This window comes from Corvus cornix, chromosome 3 (assembly GCF_000738735.6).
Source record: "Corvus cornix cornix isolate S_Up_H32 chromosome 3, ASM73873v5, whole genome shotgun sequence".
NCBI classification, from domain to species: domain Eukaryota; kingdom Metazoa; phylum Chordata; class Aves; order Passeriformes; family Corvidae; genus Corvus; species Corvus cornix.
Window position 1 is genome coordinate 44140226 of NC_047056.1, and position 22235 is coordinate 44162460.

A 22235-nucleotide genomic window follows, 5' to 3' on the forward strand; every position below is an offset into this window, starting at 1 on the left:
CACACACGAAAGAAATTTAGGATATTTAAGTTCTAGCATAATTAACATATGAATAATCACGAAGAAAAAAGAAGAGTGCAGCAGAAGAAATTAAGCTAAAGAACACAGTGCTCTGGGCACCTTCTGTGGAAGCCCTTCACAGTATTACCACAGCGATACTCCCTTTTTTGACTCAAAAATACCCCTTTATTCCACCCCTTCCAACTACTAAAAAGACAAGAGTACACTGTGGTAGACAATATTAAAATTATGCTTCTGTGACAAATCAACATCAGGCAGTTCAATTTTTTCTTCTCTTTAGCTACAACTACACAGCAGGTCAATGGCAACAGGGACTGCTGAGGGCTGGGATAAGAATATACGTAAGTAGGCACTTGCTTGGGAACTTTATCTTCATTTTCTTATGAAGGGGCAGAAGGTGGCTCGACCAGATGCCCTTTGTTGAGTATAGGAGACCTTCATTAGCTCCTTGATGCCTGCTGTCATGGTATGTCCCACTGCAGACAATGGGATAGCTGTCACATGGACTCAACACTCTCAACATTGGCAAAACAAACCTTACATAATGCTTGAAATAATAATGCTGAAGATATAAGGCGGTAATGTTAAGAATTTAAACAAGTTCTAAGATCAAGAAAAATAAAATACTAACTATAGCTCATTAGTTACTACAACACTGAGCATACAATTAGCTGTTACAGATATTCATTAAAAGTAAAAGCTAACCGACTTCTACAACAGAAGAGGTAATTTACATCTTTACATATGTATCTTATTTTGGCTTGGGTCCACAGGGAGACTACAAATGCAAAGTGTTTAAAATAGAGAATGGTAACATTCATTTGAAGCAAGTTTTAAAAAAAAAAAACAAAGAGAAAATAAATGGGACTACATTTTAAGGTAATTAAGGCTAATACGGATATAGCAGAGCAGTTTTAAATAGCTGGGAAGTGTCTATTTTTCTGTATTTTATTACAAATAATTTTAGTGTGTCTGGGCTGAAAATGAATTTGAGACATTTGCTATTATGCTGTTATTACAGCTATGAGTGTGGCACCAGGACAGAGCTACTTACGGTGACTTCAAAGCAAAACTGCAATCCCTCCTAGTGTGATTTGTGTGCTAAGTGCAAAGCCAGCACATGAGCTAGTAAGTCTAAGCAGACATATTTAGTGGTATATAATTCATAATGTACTACTGCCCTAGTTAAAGTGTTGCAGTCATTGTGGACTGTTCTGCACAAATATTTAATTGATGCTCAGAGGGGAAAAAAAAAAACCAAGAAAAAAACTCAAGAAAGATTATTTAGAAAATAAATAGTTAACAACTTTCCAATGCATAAAGCCAGTATGAACCAACATCCCAGTACTGCATACAGTTTCCCGGACTTAAAATCAAAAAAAAGAACACTACGACGTATGCAAGAACTCTTGGAGTTCTGGCAGCTGCATAAATCTTAAAAAAGAAGATTGTGTTTTTCTTCTCCTTAGCTCTGGAAGCAGCTCTGCCATGCAGTATTAAACTGAACTCTAAGGTGACTGTGGATTTTTTTTCCTACATCCTGACCACCAGAGAAAAAGAAGCCTTTAAAGAAGCAGTAAAAATGGCTTATCAGTAACAGCTTATCAGTAATGGCTTATCTACAAAATTTTGAACTGTTCTAACTTTTCATCTAAGACAGCACTTTCATAAAGAGTAAACTATTTAAAAAAAAGCATCAGTTCCCCAGAATATTAATAGTTTGTGACAGTTCAGGTGTCAAATCCTAAATAAAATATTCAAGAAGAAGAGCATTATGTAAAAATAAAAGACAAAACCCACTAGTTTTACTGCATGCAGAACATACTGAACAATCTAAAAATCAAAGCAATAGTACTTTTCATTTTCTGTGCTACAAGAACAATATATTTTTTTTATCTTCAATCTAATTCTCAGGTGTTTTATCTTAACACTCTCAAACCTGGGCCTTTTCAGAAATGAAAAATTCACAACAATAGCTGAAGGGAAAATAAATACATTTTTACATCCACACAGAATTTATGTTCCCTTCTCAAAAAAAAAAAAGAATTCTTGAAACTGACCTCTTTTATTTTGGCATATGCTTGACCCTTTGCACTTGCAGCAACAGCTAGAACCTCAGTATCAAAGATGAACTGAGCAAATGCTTTTAGATTGGCCCAAAATATTAGCTGTGTGTTGCTCAAAGAGGATATAATTTTCCAAGCCAAATCAAATGCTTCTATGCAGAGAGACTCTGATGAGTCCAGAAGCTGTAAATAAAGAGATGAACAAAGTTACATTTGACAAAAAACACCCAAAAACCCTATTAATACTGCGCAGGTTTATCTTTTACCTTGGGAACAAGGACTTTCATGCAGTCGAACACAGGTAAAACTTGGTCTGAAGGAAGAATAGACAGGGCTTCTAATGCAGACTGTAGAGTTTTTTTTGACCTTTCTACTGTAGAAAATGACATTTCTGAAGTTTCTTCATAACCCTGAGGCAGTGTTGGAAATGAATTTAAAACAAAACGAAGGCAAATCCACTGGTCACGAATGTAGCGTGCAACAATTTTCCCCCATCCTTGAGATGTCGTTTCATCGCATAAGCTGTGAAAAAACCACTTTTCTTAAATAAACATTGTGTTAAGTTTATCCCACACATTCCCACTCCACCAGGAAGTGCTTAACTGTACAAACTCACTGTGCTACTTCAAGGTGCTAAGATTTATACAGTTCAAGGCAAGACTGGACAAGTACATGGAAAAGAAATCTGAAAATGAAGTGTTTTTTAAAAAGAGAAGAGTCAATTCTGGGCTCAGTCAGTCTCATTAGTCAAACACCTGTTAAGAGTTTTCAGTGGAAACATCACTATATGCTGGTCATGGCTTTTTGTTACCCAAGTATTTGGGTTTTGGCTCTCTGGCTTGCTCTGGGTTTCCTTTCCCAACAATAAATAATTTCCATTTAAACTTGCTTTTGTACATGCCATGGCTTTCTGCAGTGTATAAATATTTAATCTGGCCTAAGGGTAAGCAGTGTTCAAAGCCAGCTCTGGCTTCATAGCGCTACGGGACTTGATGCCTTAAGAGGCCTACTAGACACAGAGACTAGACAGGAGTAAGGGAATAAAGGTAGGTATTTATTTGAAAGGCCTTCAAAGGTACCCCCTGGGGAGCCAGAGGCTATTCCCAAGATGGACCCCAAGATGGACAACAGGTCACAAGTTCTTCACACTTCTATAGGTTTGGTTCATTTGCATATCAGGGTTAATTCTCCAATTAAAGCTTCAGTTTAATGATATAATTTCCCCTCTGCTTGCCCCCCTTTAGAGGCTCTTTGGTTTATACTTTTTGGGCCTAGGAGAGTCTAGGTGTCCTTGAAGAGCAGGCCTGGAGAGGCTTTGTTATGTCTACCTAGCATGAGAGAGCAGAAATCAACAGGCTACAAGAAACTTCAGTTACACACTAAGCAGTACAGAATTTGAAAAATATAAAATTTACAGCCTAAGGCATCAGACTGAACAAAAGCAGCTTTGGTCTGATCAATTATGGCTTCTTTAATGTTCTAAAACCTGGATGTTAAGACAAAAGAGCAACTGAGTGAATAGTTAGTGTACATCTTTTCATCTTGGCCAAAAGCTGTCAAAGAACAGGAAAAGCCAACATCTTAACCACTGCTTCACATTAATCAAGTTTATTCTAAAAAATTACTGAAGCTTTAGCAGACATACCTATTTTTTTCTTCAACATGAGATGGCTTCTTTAATACTTCATTGAATTGAGAAAAGGAAATGAATTTCTTCAGAGCATCCACAGAAGGCAGAGATTCCAGGTGCGCTTCCGGCTTCCCACCTATTATCTCACAAACAGCTGCAAGTGAAGCCATGCTAGCTACTTTTCTGATTTGTTCCTTCATCTTTGGCTCCTAAGAAAAACCAAATCATACATGAACAAACACACACCAACTTCTTCTAATATGATTCAAATAACACACTAATACTTTAAATAATCCTCCTATTTGTATCACCACAGACATCATAAGGTAGCAACTCTGCATCCTTCTGCTTCTCTATTTTCTTTCCCTGTGCCTAACACAGCTTGGCTTGGCTGCGCCAGCATGATCACAAGCTACAAACACCGACAGAACCAAAAATCTTCCAAATTAGAGTCACTTATGCATTAAGTGCAGGCAGCTTGGCTGTGACAGAACACTCCTATCTTGCCAGGTAACAACAGTTCATACATACAGCAGGAGAGCAATTAGAAAAAAAGATGTAGGTCCAGTTAATCAGAAACCCAACAGCTGGAATTTGGAATACGACACACTGGCTGCTCCAAACACCCAAAAGATCACAACCATGCCATGGTTATTTTGTGTGATAAACGTATATATTCAAAGAGGCATGAAATAGAAAAGTCTCATTAAAAAGAAAACGCCAATAGGCACGTAATACCCGTATAATAAGAAAACTTTGATGTTATTTAAATATCTCCAAAAGTTACATTTGGCTGTCGAGAGCACAGAAAAACCTTTTCTCATCTGTAATTACTCAGCATTTTCTTCTTTCTTTTGAAACTGAAGATGTACTGTACTGAAGGTGTACTGAAGAAATCATAATGAAAATATAATTTCCCTGAATTCAAAATAAGTTGGTAAAGGCCCCCAGTGAACACTAAGTTTGAACCAGAAAATGTTTACTTTGAAACTACTGGAAGAAGTATATAATTCACATAAATGAAGGAAAAAAATAAAATTAAGTGCTGTTCTTTGTTTCCTTAGAACACAAACCTAACTAATCAAATACTTAAAATCTTTTAATGTGTTATTAACTGTTCTTGCACAAAACAATAATACCAAATAACAAGACCAAAGTTTACACTGCCCAACAAATCTTAATTTAAATCTCCTTTATTTTAATGGAAGTTATTAATGTTTCTTTACCTTTTGAAAATTTATCTATTTCAGATACAGTAGCCTAACTCATAGAGCTATGGGACAATCAGCATAACTATAGGAAAAAGCCAAAGCAATGCCGGATTCTGGAATTTCTTTTTTTCTGTATATTTCAGCTTTGAAGTCAACAAACACAAAAGGCATTTCATTTAATAGTAACTTGATCAGTAAGATTACTTCATATTTGAGGAAAAAAATCTTTGAGTACATAGTTCATTTTCACAGTAAGAATTTTACTTTTGCTATACAGACTTCTAAATAATGCAATACAAAAGACCAAAAATAAGTACTAAATCTTAGCTACAAATATTTTACGTTCATATTACATTGCCAAATAAAGACATATGTGTTAGGGAATATATATGCACATACACATCCACACAAACTATTATTTAATTTCACATTCTATATAACATTATTATGCATTATATATATATCTCATAATATAAATAAATAGCAGTACATTAACTTAGGTTTATAGTAAGTCTATATAATTATTGATGCAGAATCTAAATATTATATTAGCATATATTTTATTTACTACTTATTGGTTTGTTTTATGTTAATCTTTATTGTTGTAAATAATTTTAAATTACCTTTTCAGAATTTCTCTCCTGAAGATTACGAACAGACGCATTTATCAGGGATGAAAGGAAATTCTTGATAGATGGCATTTTCTTCCAGTTGACTTTCAAGCACAAATTCACTGTCTCTGGAATTACAGTCAAGTACAGATCACAACGATCCAGGTCGCCAACCTAAAAGCGAGGAAACAACAGCAATCTGAATCAGTGAGAGGAGGAAAATTCAACTGAAAATCAGGAAGAAAACTACTGGTAACGATAGCAGAAGGAAAACTACAATTGTCATTGCAACTGAACAAATTTTAATTTTGGGTTTTGTTTGTTTGGGGGAGGTCATTAATTTTTAAATCTTAAAAACTGACTTCCAGATGCCATTCTCCTGATTCAACTCTAACTTTTGCTTTGCTTTACAAGTGTCAGGTTTCTTTCAATATAAACACTGGCCACAGAAACGAGCAAGCAGTGAGAGACAGTCAAATAAGATGATAACCAGGCTGACTACTAAAGTCTCCAAACACCTAACATCTTATGTCCACAGCTGTACTAGTAGATATTATGCAGTACGTGACACTCGGGATTTCTTAATACATGATTTCTTTAGATTTAAGAAGAAACAAGAAAAGCAGTTTATAGACAGTGAACACTACTTGTCAAGACACCTTTTTTTCTCTTCTTACTATGCCCATTCAAAAAATGGTAATGGAATGTTTCTATGCAAATTGACTTTTGAGGTGTTTAAAGATTTGGTATGAACTTTAGGAACACTGTTAAATCAAATTAACAAGCAAAACCACACCAAAGTATGTCTCATAATCATTACTTACAGTGCTTAACTCATTGGTAGTAAGCCGTCGGAGAACAAATTCAAGAATACTCTCCACAGGTGTCACAAGAGATTTCCAGATAAAAACCAGTACTTCATCTGTGTGGAGGAAAAAAAAAAAAAAGTATAAATACAGAAACACAAGTCCCTTCAGAATTTTATTATATCATGCAGGTTTATTTATATTACAAAGTTATACAGTAATAGTATTCAAATACCTAAAAATAACTTAAAACAGCTCTATATTCTTTCACAGTGTAAGCCATAAGGCTGAAATTATCAAACCAGATTACATTATTTCCTGAGACTCAAAATGTATTAGTGAACCAAAACCCACACAAGACCAGAAGACCACAGTCCAATTTTCCAACTTTTAATGCCCACTTTTGTCCTACTCCCAACCATCTGCACAAACAGATTATTAATGAACTTAAGTCTTTAATAAAACCAAAAGCTTTCATATCCAGCAATTAACTTTATGTGAGAAAAATATAGTCTTCCATTCCTAGTATTTATAGACATGAACACTGGTTTTTGGGGCTTGCTTTTTGATGCTTAGGAATAATTCATCTTTGGAAATAGTGTGATCTTACAAGATTTTAGCCAAGTAGCTTCCAGGCTTAACACTGTAAATGAAAATACAAGATTATGACACAAAATGTGGTATTTTCTATAAGAAAAGGCTAGGCTACCAAGTATACCACATGTACACAGCATTTCACAAATGAAGACACAAGTTTATACACAAGGGAGGTAGGGTAGGTCACTCTGGTAAAACATTTAACCACAAACACACTTCAGTCTGTGTTTCAAGGGTAAGGGCTAGCTGAGAGACAAGGAAATAACATCTCAGTATGAAAATGAAGTTAAAATACTCTGCATGGCCACCTTGTTCTATCAGTCTCAGTATTTAGTATTATCCAGAGGCTAGAGCAGTTTTTTCTGGAGCTGACCCTGAGGAACACTTCACGTTGCAAAAATATTATGAAATGGAAGACCTTCAAAAAGTAAAAATATAAAGGGAAATATTTCCAGAAGTTCCAAATCCATATTGCACTTTCAATGCTCCCAGCTAAAATGGCTCATTGGACTACATTTCTAAGGCTTAAATTGTTTAGAACCAACAGTTTAATTATGTCAGATTATCATCATGTTTCATCCTAAGTCTCAAATCACTAAAACATCTTCTGCAATTTATATTCATAAAATCTTCAGATAAGCATGTTGGACATAAAACCCAATTCCTTACCAGTGGCTCTGTAACACTAGCAAAAAATAGTAATTACCAAAATCCTGCTGTTTAAAATAGCGAACTCTAACAACAGTTTAGACAGCAAGAACTGTAGAAGAATGCTGATGATTTCAGCATGCGTTCCAGGCATGTCTATCCCCATTAAAATATTCTTAAATAAAACAATTCCCACTTATTATTTTTGTTTTACAAAGTTAAATTCCTTTATTATTTCCTACCATTTTATTGCTTTCCATTTGAAAAACAGGACTTCTCACCTCCCATTTAATCAACACAGAAACACAACTTCTGTATTTTACAGCATTAATCCTCCCACCCCTCACCACACTCAAATCACAGCTGCAGACAAAGATGATTTATTACTTGGTTCACCTGTGCAGAAGGAAGAAGCACAAAACCACCGTAAAAAATAATTTAAGAAAAGTAATCCTTGCTTAACTTAGAACTACAATGCAATTCAGAAGCCTCTCAAAAGATTGATGATGGGCTGTACTGGAGCACCTATAGGGACCTTTGAAAGGATGGGGACACCGCAATGCTCAGCCTTGCCATACCTTTGGAACTCTGTTAGCAGAACTCAACCTGCCATGCCAGGTGTCAAAATTCCCAAAGCAGGAGCAATCCACTGCAGGTACATTAGCAAGCACATGAAGAAATAAGGCACACAAGGCAATTACTTACTCTTGATACCAAAAAACTAATATGCGCTTGCATGTGCTTTATAGGGTTCTGCTTCAGGCTTGTTCTGTCCTTGTGCCGGAGGCTGAAAGCCCAGTGGTAGCTTAGTGGACACTTCTTCCAGTTTAGTTCATTTCAAGCAACCCATTTCAACAGTCACAGACCATGCCCCAATATGAACTTGAATAGCCTGCATAATTAGTGCTCAGAATTTCAGACAAACAGCTAAAATTTAAGGGCGCAGGGGTTTTGAATGTATACAGCACTTGTTAAAACGAGGGTGGGCATTTATTTTGGGCTGCATTTAGACATGTATATGAAACCTAGATGTATAACACAAAACTATCTTTGTTAAAAGTAAGAGCCTAGATATAGAGCCTCTCCGCTCCAAAACTACTCTTCTGTTCCATGTTATAAACACCCTGAAAAAAATCCCAAAATAATCTGGGGGAACAGAAACCAAACACCAAGATCCCTCCTGTTCCCATTCAGCATCCCAATTCATTAAAATAATACTGCAATTTTTCATTTGCTCTCAGGAAAAACATTTAGGTCTATTCTGGTTACAAACCAACCAAGTTCTCTCAAAAGGAGTAGTAAGGACTCCATAGTTTGTTGTTCAGACTCTCCTGAAAGGTCAACAAGTTAAAGTGCTCCATCTGTGAGGGGCCAACACTCCCAGACAGATCACCAGGCATGTACTTCAGTGAGCACCTCTTAGCCTACCAGTCAACTCAGAAAACAGGATGTCCATCAGGATCACTTTATGTACTCAGGAAAGGCTGGCTGTGGCAACTAAGCAGGCTAGGCTGGGTTTCTGTAGGTAACTTCTTTCTGAAGTGACTAAATGATTTATGGAATTCATTTGTTTGCAAGGAATAGGCCTACAAATATTTGCAATACAGTCACACTCATTAAATTTTAACTGATAATCTAATCCTAATGGACAACAATCGCTTCCTCAGAAGGCTTCCCCATTCTCAATTCCCAGTCCTTAGGACATCTGCAAGACTGGACCCACAGCTCAAGTTTTATAACACACACGCCAGATTGTCAACCTTTACATTTACCACTTCTAGGCTAGTATCAGTTTGACAATGTAGCTGTAAAACAGTTAAGTAGCTTAGCTGTAGTTAAGACTGTAATGAACAGAAGACACAGTAGACTGAAGATGTCACTAACCATCTTGCGAATTGGAACATTTTAACCAACGGGTCTGCAATAACTTCAAGAGAAGCTGAAGGCTTTTATCTGTTTTCACTGTTGGTATGTAAGCATTACTGCCAAGTTTCATCAAGACATCCAGAAGAGGGTTCAAGAAAGCCTCTAGTTCAATCCACTCTATGTTGCTTTTTCCACTACACAAAAACAAAAATTAAAAAGAAAGTCTTCTTCTGAGTATCTGCCTTAAGTGCTGAAGTTACTTATGGAAATAAATAGGACACGTTTCCAAGACACTTAAGTATCTTTAGAATGTTACCCACTATGTCTGCAGCAACAGTTTGACAAGGCCTAAGGAATGATCAGGCTGATCAAAAGTCTACAGAGAAAAGAGGACAGCTTCCCAACTTCATCAGGCTTCTACCGGATCCTTCAGGAGTGAGGGGATTGAAAAAGAGAGAAATGTAAAAAATAAGGTATTTCATACTTACCTGTATTTATTCTTCATCTGCTCCACATCAGCAGCCAACAGAATCATTGTGGAGACAAGCTTAGCTTCAAACCAGTCAGGCATAAAGCAATTTTCTCCTGATTAAAGATATTTTAAGGTTTCCACAGTAACTAAAAAATACCTTTGTATTAATTTCTAAAACTTCTGGTTTTGTAACTTACTTTAATAAAATAATAGCTCAAAAACAATTCATGCTAACATGAGTATTACTGCTAACTTTTTGTATTCTTTATCTAGATAAAAATTAAACTCAAACACAACTGGCCTTGATGCTCAAGTAAATTCTAGGCAATGTGTTATGTAGTATCATATGTTATGTAGCAGTTCACAGACTCCTCCATTGCTTTTAAAAACACATTAGCATATTCAAATGAATTTAATGAAGAACGTAATTCCACTACACTTTATCAGAAATATCAGCTGTGATTTTGACCACAGTAGTTACATAAAGAACTAAAACTGTTCTGTAAAAAGGAAATTTTAAAAAAACCAAGTGAAGTTTCTCTTTTTATCAGTCTTTGATGAAGAACTACATCATCATAGTTATAAAATTGTTTCTTAAATAGCAGTACATAAATTGGTTTTAAGGGGCTTTTTAACTGGTATGTTTCTGGCTTTGGAAATTCAGAAAGAAAAACACACTTTGGAGGTCAAATTCAAGCAGCTGGACATGGTTCTTTTTTTTTTTTTTTCCTCTAAAGAACTGCTCATTAGTTAAGTTTCATATAAAACCAGGATTAAAAACATCACTTTTTATAAGTGAAATGCAGATGATTGCCATGGAATTGCAGATAATACAGACCAAGGACTAAACAAACATTTCAGGAAGGAGAGAAGATCTGCCAAAATTTTTAGCAAATTTACTTTGGAGTATCAACAGAGAGAATTTGCTTGCAACTTCTCTAAGAATAAGACAATCACGTGAAGTTTCCTGGTTTGCAGGAAGCTTCTGAAGCTATTTATCATTAGCAAATTCTGACCTAGCTTTTTTATCTCCTGTATGTATAATACTTTAAACGTGTTCAGTTTTGACTTCTGACAAAATAGAACTATAAAATTCACTATGATTGTGAATGCCACACAGAAGTTGAAGCATTTTTAAAAAAATCAATTTGCCATTCCTTTCAATGTACCTGAAAGAAGAAACTAACCTGACGTGGTAATCATTTAAAATGTATCAGTGAACAAAAAGGCCCTTTGGAATTTATCTGCACATTTGCTGCGCCTTCCTTGGTTATAACATGTGGCAGCTCACCTGCTGCAAGCTGTCCAAGATCAAAAGAATATAACAACACAGGAGGGTGTGCAATGAGCTGTTGAGAAGCTGCCTCACTCTATGGCCTCTCTCTCTATAAAAATACTTGGTCATTTTACAAAGCTCTACTGAGAAAGGTGACAGAATCTGTTGTTCATACTCCCTTGCGCTTTCCTCCGCCCCCACATTCCAGCAATTTCAGACACCATCAAAAGAGTGACAAAATAAATCTAATGGACAAGCATCAGGGCAGCATTAAAACTGAATATTAAGACTTAATGTTCAATTCATACTGAAGGACTAATTTAGGGAGGAAAGCTGGAATTAAAAAATAAGGTTCAAACTTAAGAATTGTGAATAGACAGGCTGGGCAGAACCTGAACAGGTACAATATAAAAAACCAGACAACTTTTCTAAATCCAAGGGATTGTTGTAATTTCTTTTTAAATTATCTTTAAAATAGTGGTTTTTATCAATACACACGTAACTTACTTTCAGATGCAGGTGTCTTAAGGTACTCTCCCACAAGACTGTGTACATATTGACATAATGATGATGTCTCTTGATGTTCAAAATCAGAGGTTACAGACTTCCTGAAGCACCTGTCATTCACTTGCAACCAACTGCAAAGCTGAATTAAGAACAGTATGTTACTCCTTGACCACATCTGGCAGCGGTGCACTGACATCACTGACTTAACAGCAGCACACCAGAGCACTGTTAAACACAAACTCTTACATCAGGAAATGCACACACTGCGAGAGGTGTTCACCACAGCTACCTTGAGCCTGAGCAGACTGCTCCCTTCTAACTACACACAGAAAAATGTCCTTCCAGAGGGTAACTCAGAGCACCCCCAAAAAATCAGTGGCACCAACGTAAGAAAAACAACAACTTTTAAAATTAAGCAAGACTGGTAAAAATTCCCTTATCTCAAAAGGGCTTCTTCCCATCAAGTGTTGTCTAGTGAGACCACCATTTTGTCTTTTTAACTTGTATGCCAAAAGCGAATGGAGCAAGATGAAACATACAGTACACATAACAAGAAGACATTGTGCAAAAAATCGCTTTATCATTATATGGCTCTACAAGCAACCAAACATTATGGCTACATGATCAGTTGGCTCCAGTATATACTATATTAAAAATTATTTCATTTTTGAATTTTTATTCACAGCATTTTACATCTCGCAAAGACACAAAATACAAATCCTGTGAAAATTTATGACTTACAATCTCACTTTACATGGTATGCACATTCTTCCCTTTGAGATTATCCTGCTATTTCTACCAGTGATGGGTTTGATGAACATAAAACCAGCTTCAGTTCTCACCTCTGTCCACAACAAAGTATCTCTCCTTAGGGACTCCTCTGGTCTAAGGGACAGAAGAAAGCTTGAAACTTCTGGGAAGGACACTTTCTCCTGAAAAAATTAATCAAAATACAATAGCTACCAACATAATATACAACAAATAATATCTATATGACAACTCAAGAAGTTTGCCTATATCTGGCAAGTTTTTAAAGAAAATTTAAAAGAAATTTACTTTTTCCTTTTCGTGATGCAGACTCATTTCTGCCCCTTTGGGACCAACTTATCTGTACCAAGGAACAAAACTTAATTTCCCAAGTATTAAAGCCTGTCTGAAAATAAATGAATGACTGTACGAATGGTGCTATTCACTGATGATACCTTTTAAATTAATGTAGATAAATGATTAAGAGCTGCTCGTAAGTACTATTTCTGCATCTCTAGAAAGAAATTGAGACACGTTTACAGCCATAACACACAACAGGAAGACTACTTATTTAGAAAGCAAGCTACGAAACAAACAAAACATGAATACCTCAATTACTGAATAACTATGGTCCTGCTATTTCAACAGTAATGGTAGTTTATCAGTCTGGTATCATGAATACTTTTATTATTAGGTACTACAGGAAAGTCTATTTAGTTTCTATCTGTTAAAACCTGAGTTTATATGGTAGATATGGAATAATATCCTGTTATGATAACTAGCACATGAAAAATCCCACAATAAAACATCAACTCATAAAAGCTAATGAAAAAAAATACTTCTTATGAAAACCAAAGGTAACAGAAGCATACCATACTTACATAGCACAATTTAAATAGTCACTAAAAAAAAACTGCAAATCCAGCAAAATCAGTAAAAATACTGTATGTAGCAATTTTTTTAATACTGTTGGCCCTGTAAAAGTGCTATGGGGTTTCTATGACATCAGGGAAGAAGAAAACAATAAAACAAAACAAAACAAAACCCCAAACTGACCACATCTGTCAAATGCATAGTTGTTTGAAGAAGATAGCACTGAGCAGCTCCACGCAACAAAATCTGATGTGTAATCATAGTACACTGGAGGACATCTCTGCAAAGATGAAAAATACACACTGCATAGAACACACACTTAAAAATGTAAACATTTTCACGTATTTTCTAATTATTAACCATTTAAAATACATTAGATTGCATGTAACAGACATATTCTGTTAAGTATGGCACAAACACTGCCTGATCAGACCACAAACAATCCAGAACCAAGACTACTGTTACATGTACTTTCAAAAACCGCTAGTGAAACTTGGAAGAGCATAAACCTGACAAAGTAAAAAGGGGGAGAAGAAAGAACAAAACCAAAACTAAAGGAACAACCCCCATGACCACATCAGTTCAAACTGATAATTTAATACTACCATTTCTATCTGTAACAAGTATACAAATGTTTGCCATCAAACTCTCACTCAAGCATGAAACTGAAAGAAACTTTCAGGGATCTTTTATCAGCAAAGGCATGTCCAACATTATTTTTTTCTTTTTGTAAACTGCTTCTATCCAATACTCCTTCAACCACCAGTAAGATTTTATTTAAAAGCTCAGATTTGATTAAACTGGAATGACAACTGATTTTTAGTGGCTCTAGGAAGTGAAAGCAGACACTTAGGAAATATCAGTGTGATTAAGGTCAATAATGAGGCCAAAAACTTTTACCTAGCCTTCTATTGAGAAATCTTTCCATTTCCAGCATTATGGGCTGTGGCTATACCCCTGATATAGTCTCAACTGCTGTTAAAGCAGGCTGTACTGTAAATAGAAGAAAAGGAAGAAGTGTGATATCTATCAAGCAGGAAGTGCGAAAGACCAGGAAAAAAAAATATCCTAAAAAGTAGAAATTATGAAGATCTAAAATGCAAAAACTCAATTTTTTTTTTAATTCACAGAGAGATATAAATACACTGATTCTTGAATTGCTTTCCTCTGAAAACTAGCCATAAAGGAGACAGAACCTTCCATTCCCATGCACAGCCATCCCTTCAGAAGTAACGAACATGAATCAAATCCTGGCTCTCCAGACTGTCAGCACATTTCTTTGGAAAAAGGCTGTAAGAACACAGTGCAGTGTATATTTACCTTAAAGCATGAAGGCCTTCAGCACCAAGTACTTTACATGCAGGGATAGATGCCAAAGCCATAGAAAGAAACAGAATAGGAACAGCACACCAGTGCCTACTCGTCATCTTCTGAATAAATTTTAACAGGAAGCTACCTTAAAATAAAAGTAAACAAAACAACCCAGAGTGATTTTGTGTTCTCCAGTGCATTCAAATAACATGAACTCCAGCAGAAGAGTGTTATTATAATTTCTGACAATTAAAGACAACAGAATAATTTCCTAATTATTTCAAAGAAAAAAATTACATTCCAAAGAAGTTTGTCAGTAAGGTGATACGATTCGGAGATAACCAGAAATAAACCTAGCTTTGACTTTGGTAATCTGCACTAATCACCATGTTCAGGAATGGAATTTTAATTCTTGATTGTTTTGAGCACTAATCAATGCCTTTTTTAAGTTGCTATTCAGTTTGTGAGATGGCTGACCACAGTAATTCAACCAGTTTAATGAATGCTGGAATGGGCAGAGCAATCCTCAATAAGCCATCACATGTACAGTTTCTGGAAGCAGGCTACCCATCCCAGGATTCCTGATCACACACCCTCCCACTTAGTGATAAAATATATGCCTTGGGACATGACAGAGAAACAGGGCACCTATGGCATTACAAATATATAAGGTGTTTCCTACTAGAATACACCTGTACATATAGGGTGCTGAAGAGAGCTGATTCTACCCTTATCTGATCCAATTAGACCAGGTATTAAATCCTGCTTGCCTTCATGTCAGCCTATACTAGCACCAAAATTTGAAACAGTCTCAGAAATTTTTCCCCAGCCAGCTTCACAACAGAAGAATCCTTATTTTGTTTCAGCACTTGGCCTGGCTCTTTTGAATGTGTCACTACACAAGTCATGACTAAAACAGTCTGACAGATAAAGAAAAAAGAATCTGCAAGTACTGTTCACTTCAGATCTTAGGAACTTGTTTGGGCTTTTTATTTTTCCATTAATAAAAAGCAAATCTGCTTTGTTTTACCCCTAGAACAATTTTGTAGGTTAGTACTGCAGGATCCCTTAGACTGGCTCAAGGCCTCTTCTCTGGAAAGTCCACTCTCAGGACAACTACTCCCTTTTTCTCTCAAGTAAATGCTTACATGACATACAAAAAATGGCTCCATAGCTTTTATTTGGTTTCCTTATTTAAAAAAAGATATAGGTGAGACTGAAACATACCTTTTTCTTCTTCTGGAAGAAGAGTGAGATAAGTAGCCAAAAACTTCTGTAACCTTATTCCCAAAGGAGGACAAGCTCCTATTGATTGACCTGGTGTCCTGTTGGGTTTTAAAACATGTTTTGATGCAACTGGCATGTTAACAGCTTTAGGATTAGATGTAACAGATTTAATCTAAAATCAAACAGATTTAGAACGTTTAGAATTGCCCCTAAACAAAAACAAAGCGTCATTCAGTGGCAATCCATGAGACCAACAGAGACCACCTATGTCTCATAAGAAGTCTCAGGATCCTGGCTATCAAAGATTAGCATCAGTCAAGAGATTCTATAGCTTTCTCTCAGCTGGACATTAACTGTGACAACTTTGTATATTCTTGGTATACTCAAATATGCACCCTCCTCTACATATGCCAATATGTTTCAGCAGAAACACAGAAGCTAAGAGAGAAGTTTAAGAAGATTACGAAGTATTGATTCAACACAGCTCTAACATACACACTGAAACACTTGGCACTTGCTTCACCTTCTGAATTCCCATCTGTGCATGTCCATGGAAAGATACTGCAGCCAGCTAAGATGAGAAATGTGTAACTGCTGCCAAGTGCCTACAGAGGTCACATCTGTCCTGCCATAATTAGAGGAAACAATCTGTTTTGACTACACTTCATCCATCATCACCTAATCCCCACTATCACCAGTGACAGTTGGTTTTATCCCCCCAAAAATAAGCATATATTAAACTCTTTGAACTCTTTGTTTCATGGCCTTCCCCCACTAGATTAAGACCGTGACCATCAACTCGACCAAGGGGCATTGAAAATTGCAACAATTAAGTCTTGTCACTGGATCCACAGATGGTGATATCCTTCCTCTCCACTATCTACTCTCATCTTCTCTTTCTTTTCATTATATATATTTTATATTTTTATATTGTTACATTTCTATGGACGACAACCAAAATGGCTACACACTTCCTTTTCATTGAACCAAATTGTTCTGAAATAAACCTGCCATATATAAATACACCAGTCATTCACTCTAATCCACTCCAAGGGATCTATTAACAAGAACCTCCGTTACCTTGGGTCATAACGAAAGTGCATTTAGTACTTTATTCCTCTCTCAATACTCTCCATGCAACTAGCACAAAGGACTGAATGCCATCCATCACTACACTGAATGTGCAGCAACCTGCAACTCCTCCAGCTTTCCTCTGTTCTTTACATATTTACACCACGAGGATCCATGTCATCCACCAACCACAGTCTCCTGCAAACACCCACTTCCAGCACCTATGAATTGGGAACAACTAGAGCAGTCTGTGTGGCAAGAAAATAAGAAGATAAAAAAGTACTTCGCTAAGTTATTCATTTATTGTATCTCACTTCCAAATTAATGTTTCAAAGCAAGATGCAATATAGGAGCTTGAGGCATCCTTTGGTTGTTACTCAGATTAAATTGTACATACTTCATCTGTTCACAGCCACTCACCTTTCCTGAAAAACTCTCTACCTGTCAGTAAGTTTAGCAGCACCATTTTTTTCATTAATGTGTTTTCCTTAGCTAAAATTTTACCCACATACTTAAACCAGTATTATTAGAACACATTTGCAGCAATCAAGACATTATAAATGATTAATTAAACCACTGGTTTACCTGCTGTAGAGGGAACTTTCTGAAAGGGCATCCATTAGTGGTCCAATAACAAACTAAAAAAAAAAAAAGAAACAAGAACAATGGCTATATGTACATTTCCAAGGCACTGTTACATAGAAGCTAGACTTATTCCACCAGACTTTAAAGGACAGAGCCAGGAATCAGAGAATACTCTTGTTAATAGTAAATAGGAGAAGCAAAAAGAGGAAGAAACTAAAGAGAAGGGGGACCAGGAAAGTAAACAAGGAATGAGATTTTCCCACTAGATACATTTCACAGAGTATTGTGAAAGATGCAGGCAAGTAAGAAATCCTTTTGGGAAACAGATAGAGAAAACAGATTTAAACATGAAATAAAAGAATGATGAAGAACCAACACAGGTAAAAAGATTTAGGGTGCATATTAAGGCTGACTTAATTTGTATAACTCAGGAATGTTAACCTCTGAGGGGGGAGCTCCTATGAAGACTAAATAGTATAATGTAGATCATTCCTTACTAAATTGGAGGCTGGTTGGACAGTCAATACACACGTGATAGTAATAAAAAAAACCTTTAAGCCTTAATGTTTCTTCCCACATAGAGAATATTTTAAAGTGTGGGGGTTTTATGGGATACAGTGATACACTGATTATACTACAGAGACAGAATGTGTCCAATTCCAACTACTGAAGCAATTAGTGTTACGATCTGTTACAAATCAGAAAATTTGTTTGTTCAGGCAAGTAACAGTAACACCCTTACCTCTGAGAAACCAAGTGAATTTGGAAGATGCTTTGTTTCATAAAGCTCCAGAAAATGAAGAATGCCTTCCTTTGTCAGTGTTTTATTCTCACTCTCAAACATTCGTCTATAAATGCACATATGCCACGATGGGTGAAACAGCCAACAACCTATTACAAAAAGAAATTCTTCTAAACTAAACTGACACAGAAATGACAGTGACACACTAGCACGTAACATAATGACATTATAGTCTATGTACAAGACATTTCAAAAAGGTGACTATAGCTGTTTAGTTTTATAAAGACACCCTGCTAAATCTAATTTTAAAAATTAATAGTTTTCTCCAGTTACTCTCTATTTTATTAGTTACAAATTAAAATCACTAAGAAGTGCAAATGGCACATCCTTCTTTCTGCAACTCTATTTATGCCAATGTATTTCCAGGCAAAAGTTTCACATTAGTGGTCTTTCTGCTTTACCAATCTCTAACATGTTGCACTACCTAATCACATGTACTCGTGTGCCCTAGACACACTGTCTCAGCACTCATATTCTTTATTCTCTCCCCACTTCTAATAAGTTGTGTTGGGGGGGGAGGATTTCTCCTTTTACAAAGTTGTGCAGGTGACTTGGTTTCTACAACCCCAAAAATCTCTGGGTTTGTTGTATTTTCACATTGTCTTAAGTAAAGCAAAACACAGTGGGAAATGACCACTTATTTGGCTTTTCTAGCAGAAAAACAGTATTTCAAGACAATATAGTAAGCAACAAATATATGCTCGGATTTCCTCTCACAGCAGAGTGGCCAGTGCCTATGCATGTTTGCCAAACAACCTATGCATAGAGCAGACCCACAAAAACTGGAACAGCCACCCAGGAAACACCTAACTTGAGAAACAAAACACTACAAAAAGCTGCTACTAAACAGAAGAAGAAAACATAAGAGTGTAATTTAACTGACTAATATTTAAGAGATTAAATAGAAAAAGGTCCATCTTACCTTTATCCCCTGATATGGCAAGCTCATATAAACTGTTTAGTTTTGGTAATACTGGCTTTATAACATGGATCTGAAATGCAAATGAGATGTAAACAGTTTATATCTCAAACCCAGGAGCTGTCAGTTACTCGGACTAGAATTTACTATCAATAGCACTAATATAGCAATTGACAAGAGAAGTACATTTAAATAAAACCTATAATGCCTGTGGCATGCAACACTCAGATGCAGTTTAGCACTGGAGAAAAACTGATACATCAATGCTACCATATTTTAAGAATGATACTTACTAATAACCATTCCATTCCTCAAAAGTAAAACAGCACAAATATCTATAATTAAGCATTTAAATAAACAGTTTTTCAGTTGCAGAACAACCATGTACAAATAACATGAAATAACTACAGGGAGGTGGGTACGCTACTAATAGTTAACACCACGATACCATACAATTATGGAAGCCTCACCCAAAAAAATTGTTTTAATCCACAGCCACAGGTACTTCACCATATAGACATAGTCCCCTCTACCAAAGAGAGGTTATTAAGTGCAATCATTGGATCTTTCACTAAGCTGGTTACCTTGCTCTTGCAATTAGCTGCACCCCAGGTTTTTGCCATTGCATTAACAAGATGTATTCCGATGACAGAGAAGAGTCCTGAATTTATTCCCAATGAATGACACATGCTGTGTTTTAAGTATTTACGAGTTGAAACAAAAATATTCTAGTTAACGCTGACTTAGATACCCTCAATCACCAAAACTGTAAATACTCTGCCCTACAGGAGCATTCATACATGCCACAAGTGAGGCAGCACGTCTGTCTAGGATGGGCAGAGATTTTAAGGCGCTCCTACCTGGTTTCCTTCCAAAGTTTCCATTATCAAAATATAAGTTTCCCAAAACTGTAGGAGTTGCTCGTTCTTCTCAGCAGACCACCAAAACAGACTCGATTCTAAGAAAAAAAAAAGATAAAGACACCCCTTTCTGCCGGCTCCGCATCCCGGGCCGCGCGGCCCCTCCCGCCGCCCGCCCGGCCGTACCGTGTCCGCCGTCCGGAGGGCAGCGCAGCTCGGCGCGCTGGCCGCCGCTCAGGTCCAGCGCTCGCTTCAGCAGGTAGCGAGCCCGCTTGCGGCACAGCCCGTCCCGCTCCGTCAGGCCCTCCTGCACCAGCCGCCAGAACCGCGGGCACAGCCGCGCGTCCAGCCCCGGCCCCGCCGGGCCCCGCGGCAGCAGCGCGTCCGCCAAGGCGCTCAGCGCCAGCAGCGCCCGCCCGGCCCGCGGCGCCCCGCCCGCGCCCAGCAGCCCCTCCCAGACGCGCGGCAGCGCCGCGCCGTTCCCGCCCAGCGCCGGCAGCAGCCGCCCGGCCACCAGCGCCGCCGCCGCCTCGCCCTCGCCCTCCTCTCGCACCAGCGCCAGCGCCGCCGCCACGCACCGCGACAGCAGCTCCGGCTCCTCCAGCCGCGGCGCCGCCGCCACCAGCGCCTCCACCGCCGCCTCCTCCGCGCCCGCCCCGCCGCCCGCCGCCAGCTCGGCCAGCGCGTCGCGGGCGAGGCGCGCTGCCAGCGGCGCCCCGCAGAGCTGCACGCAGTGCCGCAGCGCGCCCCGCGCCGCCCGCGCCGCCCGCACCCGCTCCCCGCAGCCCGCCGCGCCCTCCCCGCCCCGCAGCAGCGGCCGGCACCGGCTCCAGCGCCACCTCCCAGGCCGCCCGCCGCAGCGCCTCCGCCTCGCCCGCCGCCGCCGGCCCGCCCGCCGCCAGGCGCTGCAGCAGCAGGCGCAGCGCCTCCGCCCGCTCGGCGCAGAGCGGCGCGCTGAGCGCCCGCAAGAGCGCGGCGCGGTCCCCGCAGCGGGACAGCAGCGTGTCCGCCAGCACCACCTCCATCGCGCGGGGGAGGCGGAGGAGGAGCGGCGGCCTGCGCAGGCGGGGCGGGCGGGGCCCAGGAGGGGCGGCGGGAGGCGAAAAATTCTTGTGATTGACTGTGTGTGTGTACGTTTAAAATATTCTCCATCTCTTGGTCAAAACCCGTCTGCGTGAATGGTCCCAGTCGTCGTGTCTGCTAGGCACAACGGGGCCCACTGTGTGCTCTCATGGGCCCAACACAAGAGGCCTAACGGAGATACCCCAGCGGCGAGCATCTCGCTTGGGGGGGGGGGTGAAGTTTCATTCTTGTGTGCCATAGAAACTCCCTCTACTCTTGATGCGCATTACAACGCAAGATCAGGCAGCAGTAATACACAAAATGTCCCGTCTTCCCACCTGTCATACTCTAACCATTTATGCCAAAAGAAGTTGCTAAAAGCAGTCACTGTCTTCATCACAGCGTACCCGAAGTTTGCCTGAATACCTTGTGTCTGCCTCAGGTCGGAGGCATTCCTGGACGCTGGCTCTGTGCTGTTGGCTTGTTCGAAGGGCCCAGGCCACCAGCACTGAGGCCATAGAACAACTCCTGTGCAGTTCAATGTACCGGTGCAGGCAAAGCCTAACTCAGAAAATCAAGCTGATTTCCAGTACGTGTAAATTCACTATGCAAGATTACAGTTCCCATGAAAAAAAATTTAGAGATCAGCACATCAGAAGTGGTGGCAAACTACTCTCCTAGAAGTTCTGGTCATAGGAAAAGGCAAACCTGGAACCTTCTGTTCCTGTGAAAGCAATGAATAGCAAATTCCCTGTACAGCAGCGCGGATACAACATGGTTACCAATGGGTGTGGGCATTACCTTGGCCAAGCTGTAGTTGCTTAGAATCTAATGAAGACGAAAGGTTTACTGCAAGTTTTCCAAGTGAGGTTCCACTTAATCACTCCTCTCCAAATCACATAAGTAGTCTCTCCTTTTCCTGGCTATCCATTTTCCCCAAACATTTTTACAAATTATTTTATCCTTGAGAGTTTTTGATTGCAAAATGACTGGATTTTCTTATTAGAATGGGGCCTGTACTGTGATTATATATGCAATATATTCTGGAAAAAGAAGATGGAAATGAA

General features: G+C 38.6%; 1 protein-coding gene across 1 annotated transcript in view; it reads right to left on the reverse strand.

The window, feature by feature from the left end:
* TARBP1 (TAR (HIV-1) RNA binding protein 1) overlaps nucleotides 1-21131 on the reverse strand; it is a 35014-nt gene extending 13883 nt beyond the window's left edge. The window contains exons 1-19 of the mRNA XM_039568580.1: nucleotides 20879-21131; nucleotides 20567-20808; nucleotides 20293-20518; nucleotides 20107-20204; nucleotides 19250-19319; nucleotides 18268-18416; nucleotides 17526-17578; nucleotides 15870-15967; nucleotides 14652-14787; nucleotides 13515-13611; nucleotides 12554-12643; nucleotides 11712-11850; nucleotides 9945-10041; nucleotides 9475-9650; nucleotides 6364-6461; nucleotides 5552-5713; nucleotides 3733-3926; nucleotides 2354-2609; nucleotides 2082-2270 (exon numbers count right to left, since the gene is read on the reverse strand). Coding sequence (XP_039424514.1) covers nucleotides 2082-2270; nucleotides 2354-2609; nucleotides 3733-3926; nucleotides 5552-5713; nucleotides 6364-6461; nucleotides 9475-9650; nucleotides 9945-10041; nucleotides 11712-11850; nucleotides 12554-12643; nucleotides 13515-13611; nucleotides 14652-14787; nucleotides 15870-15967; nucleotides 17526-17578; nucleotides 18268-18416; nucleotides 19250-19319; nucleotides 20107-20204; nucleotides 20293-20518; nucleotides 20567-20808; nucleotides 20879-21131 — 2823 coding nt within the window. The remainder of the gene's footprint in view (nucleotides 1-2081; nucleotides 2271-2353; nucleotides 2610-3732; nucleotides 3927-5551; nucleotides 5714-6363; nucleotides 6462-9474; nucleotides 9651-9944; nucleotides 10042-11711; nucleotides 11851-12553; nucleotides 12644-13514; nucleotides 13612-14651; nucleotides 14788-15869; nucleotides 15968-17525; nucleotides 17579-18267; nucleotides 18417-19249; nucleotides 19320-20106; nucleotides 20205-20292; nucleotides 20519-20566; nucleotides 20809-20878) is intronic.
* Nucleotides 21132-22235: the final 1104 nt, after the last annotated feature.